The 6,567-nt window shown below is 36.3% G+C and overlaps 2 protein-coding genes across 2 annotated transcripts; both read left to right on the top strand.

Moving 5' to 3' along the window:
* The first annotated feature begins 2,823 nt into the window (after window positions 1–2,823).
* LOC123672577 (craniofacial development protein 2-like) lies at window positions 2,824–5,464 on the top strand. Its single transcript, XM_045606734.1, has 2 exons — window positions 2,824–2,859; window positions 4,433–5,464. Exons 1-2 carry the CDS (start codon window positions 2,824–2,826, stop codon window positions 5,462–5,464), a joined length of 1,068 nt encoding a protein of 355 aa, XP_045462690.1.
* A 593-nt stretch (window positions 5,465–6,057) lies between these two features.
* LOC123672567 lies at window positions 6,058–6,567 on the top strand. Its single transcript, XM_045606722.1, has one exon. It carries the CDS (start codon window positions 6,058–6,060, stop codon window positions 6,565–6,567), a length of 510 nt encoding a protein of 169 aa, XP_045462678.1.

Raw genomic sequence — 6,567 nt, 5'->3', positions numbered from 1 at the left:
CATTTCTGTATTTTTTTTTTGTTTTTTTCATGTGATTTTGCGCTGTAGCTTGGTTTTTTATTGTAAACTCGCAGACTCTGGATTAAATATTTACTTAGACCTTCAAGTCCCAAGAGTTTACAATAAGGTTAATAATGAAATTGTTTTAGAGAACAATTCCATGTCCTAAGAGTTTACAATAAGGTTAATAATGAAATTGTTTTAGAGGACAATTCCAAGTCCTAAGAGTTTACAATAAGGTTATTAATGAGATTGTTTCAGAGAACCAGTCCAACTCCTAACTTTTTTTCCAAACAATTACAAATGTAGGAGTAGTGTAAGGATGAACAACACTTGTAGGAAAACTTTTGTTTTCCTACAAGTGTTCGAGCCGAAAGCCCGAAATACGTGTCTGCAGTTAGCACTTTTCCTTGAGGGATGTCCGTTATTATTTTCTTTGTTTTTTAAAGAAATTATGTCAAAACTCGTTGAAAATCTATAGTTGTAAGAAAAATCTATAATTTGCTCATGATTTTCATTGATTCGTAACAAAAAGCATTGTCTTGGAGGCATGCTGAATGAGATTTTTTTTTTGCATTTGCAGACGTTTTTCCTCTTCTTCGCCCAATCGATCCAATAACTTTCTGTAATATTCACTGTTGATGATTTAACCTTCGTCAAGTCAATGAAAATAGGGCTTCAGTACAATGTTAATAACTTCCAGTTTTTTTCAAGAAAATTTTTAATTTTCTTGTTTGAATCAGAAAACATAAGAATACTTCTACTCCGTTAATTAAAAATTCAAGTGAACAGGTTACTTCGATTTCAATGTCGAAGTCAATGACAAAAAACTTGAAACTGTTTTTCTTCATGAAAATCAGCGTCTCACTGGACGTTACATGTGTTTATAATATGTCTTATCTGAAATGACTGCACTATGATAAAAAATAATACAGTTATATTTACTTATCATGGAACAACAATAGATATATTGTTTTAGAATATGGAGCTTGGACTGCGTAATTATATATAATGTTTTCATTTTCTGGTATTTCCAAACCTTCGAGTATTATCTGCACTAGAAGACCATTTTATTTTCTTTTCTCTTAAATAAGCTTACTTACCTACATCCTACACGATATTTTATGAGAAATGTGTTGAATCTAATAATAACCTGATTTAAAAGACTCTCTATCTTTCACTATATGTGCTTTGTTGAACAGTGGTGGTGATTATAATCATTGTAAACAAACTAAATGGCAGATCGAACTAATAATATGTGGTCAAACTGTCATGAGTATAGGGTGAAGTTGTGCCAATTGCCATCGCATCGATTCGGAGAAATAATATGAATACTCAAATAAAGAATGATATATTAACACAATTTAAATGTTAAATCCTACCAAAACATATCTAGCTCCTAAATATCTAATGTTAAAAGTTGGGTGATCTTACTGCGTGGTATGCACTTCCGGCACTTCATCTGAAACGAAAGAGTATATCTACATATCTGAAATAAAAAAAAATTCCAAGAGAACAAATTAATGTATGTTTACCATGATATTAATATAAGCATCTGTTGAAATCGAACAAGTTTTAATACATAAAGATAAATTTGGAATACTTTTTTGAAAGACTTGTAATCACATGCAATGAGAATTACATTCTAGATGAGAAGACTGAAGGACTGTAGACAAGGAAAACAGACTTGTGGTTTGTCTAAACATGTACATGACACATTACATGTAATGAATTTTGAAGAACCTATTATAGCCAAAAAAGAAAAAAAATAGTTATTTTCCTAACAAGTGCGGAAAGTGATATTTTCCCGCACGAAACTGCCGTTCCGCTTCGCGTCGTTTGGGTAAGCAGTTGAGTGCGGAAAAACACTTTCCGCACGAGTTAGGAACAATATTTTTTCTACAAGCGCTTATACGAGATCGATTTCAACACACAGATCAAATGTGAATTGATCATTCTAAATACACATGACTGACAAAAGTCTCTGACAAGTCGTTACCATTGTACTCTCATCGTTGACGTTCGGTCCATAGAGACTACAAGCCTATGAAATAAATTTAAACTGTAATAATATTCATAAATTCTAAAACTAGACTAACAGCACATAAAAATAAATTTTGATAAGGATTCTATGTACATTCTGTTTCTTCCCATTATTATCAATATATTCATTAGAAATATTCAGTTATTAGTTTTATTTATTGTAAACGTGCAGTTGGTCGCGTTATGCAAATATATAGCAGAAGCCATCATATTGGTCGAAGTCAGCTACTCCTTGGAAGATAATGATTCTGTATTACAGTTTGAAGAGGAAGAAGCAAAACGTTGAATATTTGCCATCATATTGTTCGAAGGCTCTTTGGAAGGTAATGATTCTGTATTACAGTTTGAAGAGGAAGAACCATTCAAATTAAGAATTTTAGTGGACATTTTTTTTTCTGGTTAATAGATTCTTCCAAGTATCCCTCAGCAACAGCAGTTGACTTCCATCCTCCTAAACGTTTAATATTTGTGATACCTTCTCCACAATTGGCTAGGAAAGTAGCCGAGGAGCGCCTAAAACTGTGTCCTGTGTATAATTCCGGATTTTGTAGGCGTAAGTAAGCTGCAATTTCGGACGGTATTTTTCCTATTGTATTGATGCCGACAGGTTGAATCTTACATTTTCCCCGATTATACTTTATGAAAATTCGGCGATGAGGTATTTCCTTTGGACGTACATTCATATATTTTCTGTATATGTTCAGAAAATATCCATTATTGGTGTCTTGGGATATAACAAACGATCTTGGTGAATGATTTTTGGAGTCCTTAATATTGACGATGATCAAGTCTCCTTTATCATCTATATCGTCGATGGTGAGTTTTGTAAGTTCCTCTCGTCTGCAGGCACCAGCTAATCCAAAAATTGTTACCAACTTCATCATCAAGTAAATTTCATCAGATGCCTCACTCATGAATTTTGTTCATTAAAAGTTTTCGGCCCAATCCTATTTCTGTGTGGCTGATTTTCCAACAAGCCATCACTCTTCGTACGCCGATATAATAATAATAATAATATTTATTCAACAAAAAATTAATTGAACAACCTGTGATGGTTCAGACCAGATGGTGAAACCTTGGAGTCAATCCAGCTACAGGATTCCATTCGGTGCCACACGTCCACCGTACGAAGAGAGGCTCAGTTTGTTTGGGCTGCCATTTTTTTCTAACTGTCGTGCACGAATGTATATGTCATATGTTGGCTGGCGTGGGCACTATCTCAAACTGTACCGAGAAAATTTTAAATATATCGTTCGGTAGGATTTCTTCTCTAATCATGTATTATGTCTAGTGAAGTTGTCCATTAACTGAGTTGTGATTATCAAAGCTCTTTCGTCTTCCGATTTGTGATTTCTGTTATTTTCCTGATTCATCACTTCTGTGTCAAATTCTTGTACCTGAATGTCACACACTGGCAATGTATCAAATGTAATCTCATGAAAAAATATAAACAATTTATGAGAATTTGAAAGGAATTATGATGAGGGAACTCTGTAACCTACACGATTTCGGTTAGGGAAATTGAAGCGGTATTTATATGAAATTTCTGTTGAAAACTGATGAATATGGTTCTATATGGATTTGCGGTTTAACTATCCAATTCCAATCTCATAGGCTCTATTTCATCAACTTTTTGTTTAAACAGATACAAACCATATAGCAAACATTATGGTAATTTACATCAGGAACAGATGGGTGCTATATGAGAGAACCACAATTCAAAACCATAGATCCTTATAATTAACTGCTGTGGAATCTCGTACATTATCATTCATTTTCAAACTGCATGTCCTCATAACGAAATAGAGAATTCATCTCAGGAATCGCTGATAAAACAGCAACAATCTCAGAGGTCACGTTTATAAACTGAAGCGGGAAAATTTCAGAACAACTCTGCGTCAGAACTTCCTTCCAAAGAGTGTTTTCAGTGAATGGAACAGTCTTCCCGATTCTGTGGTTCAAGCTCCTTCTGTCAATGCATTGATGGTCAGTCCAACAAGGAGGACATTGATTTCAAGTTTATAGTTTGGAACGTTCTAGTGTTGTTTAATGTGATGACTCTTTTCTTCAACTCTGCCTATGACTGCGCTGGGTGGATTGAGTAGCCCAGTGCTTTCATAGCCGGTCCCAAGCCCGGAAAAAAGAGGAGGGTTTCAAGTAAGGTCAGCGACCTACTTGGGTAAAAAAATGAAGTGCTCCTGGAACCAATGGCCTAGCCTCGGATATGACTGGATTTAATAGTAACGACCTGGCGAGAACAAGGAAACACAAACGGAAGCTGATTTTACTCAGAGTGGGATGTTGGAACGTGACATCATTTAATAATAAAGACCAAGAAATTATTCTCGAAATTAAAAGGCACAAGCTAGACATTTGTGCACTGTCGTAGACCAAGAAGAAGGACAAAGGAAGCAGCAAATATGGGGAATACATACTGATTTATAGCGGCAAGAATAAGAATGAAAGAGCAGCATCAGGAGTAGGCCTACAGTTACATGAAAAATTTGAAACCCATATCAGCGATGTTAAAAACATTGACGACAGACGATTACATGTGACAGTCGGACTACAAATATCACATCCAACACACATTTTAAGTGTTTATGCACCCGATACGAGTAAACCTCAAGCAGATATAGGCTTATTCTACCACACATTACAAACAACTTTGGACGATATAGCTAACGAGGATGAAATATTAATCCTTGGAGATTTCAATGCGAGAATTGGTGATGAAGCTATATCTGATGGTATCAAGAATCGATTTAACGAGGAGACAATGAATGAGAGCGGTGATCAAATGGTACAATTGTGCATGCAGGATGAACTAAGGATCAATAACACCTTATACCCACATAAACCACAACATAAGTACACCTTCGAAAATACACGAGGGCATAGGTCAATAATAGACTACGTGGTCTCAAATAAAAATATCCATCCGACAAGAAAACAGGACGTACGATCACTAGCTTCCGCCAATGCTGGAACGGACCACCATCTTGTATTGGCAAAAATACGAACAGATGTGCAACCACCTCATAAGAAATCCACCGAGACAAGAAGTATATTTAATATAGAATCCCTTTCCGACGACTCAACTAAACAGCTGTATCGGCAAAGGCTCCGAAGAAAAATAGTTGCGAACAACATCCAAGACTTCGACGACGTCGAAACGGCGTGGGCAAAATTAAGAACTAATATACTTGAAGCAGCAGAGGAGGCATTTGGAAAAAGAACTATAAAGAAAGGGGGAAAACCAAATACGAAACCCTGGTTTAAACAAGAAGTTAAGATGCTGGCCGAAGAGAAGAGAAAATCTTACTTACAATATAGATCTAATACGGTGACATATGATGAGTATAAATCTGTGAGGAATAGGGTCAACGAAAATATCCGGAAAATAAAAAGGGATCATTGAGAAAATTTTCGAATGATATGGAGCATGATCTTTACGGGGGACAAAGGAGAATATGGAGTCTACTCAGGAATAGAAAAAAGCCTATAAATGAGTACATACAAAACACAAAGAGAAAATACACCAAATGGTCACTAAACGTAAAAACAGAAAAGCTCAAGGCATTGATGAAATATCGAACGAGATGATCAAGTATGGAGGGAATACGTTACACGAAGAATTGCAGACTTTTTTCAATAAAATACTGGACACCAATAGTGTACCATCAGAATGGAAAGAGAGCATTTTGATACCGGTCTTCAAAAGGGGAGAAAAAAGTGATCAGCATCATAATGGATGAGATAATAAACACAGTGAAGAAGGCTGGAAGGGGATACCGAATGGGAAACAAAGAAATAAAAATCGTATGTTATGCCGATGACGCAGTGATCATATCAGAAGACGAAGATAACTTGCAAAGGCTCCTGTATAAGTTCCAACAAATAGCCGAAGCTTTCAATATGCAAATATCTGTGAAGAAAACAAAATCTTTTACAGTATCTAAAGAACCAAGAAGATGTAAACTCGCGATATAAGATCATAGTGTAGAACAAGTGATGTCGTTCAAATATCTAGGCGCGAATGTAACAAGTAATAGGAATTTGAAGAACGAAGTGAAAGCTCAAACAAAGAATGCATCATTAATATCGTGCTACTGGCGAGATGTATTCTGGCGGAATAAATATATGAGCACCAGGAGCAAAGTCAAGACCTGTGTGAGACCGGTGATGACATACGCGGTAGAGACCAGAGCAGAGAACACCGTAACTAAGCGTCTTCTAAGAACAACTGAGATGCGAGCGCTGAGATCTATAGCGGGATACACATTACTTAACCGCAAAAGAAACGAAGAGATTAGAGAGATAAGTGACATCCAGGATGTGGTGAGATGGGCAAGAAAACGTCGAAGAGCATGGAGAGACCATGTGGACAGAATGTCGGATGACCGCTTGGCAAAGATCGCACAGGAAGAAAAACCAAATACATCCCGACCACCAGGACGACCACCTACAAGATGGTATGAAAGCTGGTCTTCGTCATCCCAGCAGCAGCTAGAAAACCATTGA

Source organism: Harmonia axyridis, chromosome 1 (genome assembly GCF_914767665.1).
Source record: "Harmonia axyridis chromosome 1, icHarAxyr1.1, whole genome shotgun sequence".
Classification (NCBI taxonomy): Eukaryota; Metazoa; Arthropoda; class Insecta; order Coleoptera; family Coccinellidae; genus Harmonia; species Harmonia axyridis.
This window is presented reverse-complemented; position numbering and strand designations above follow the sequence as displayed.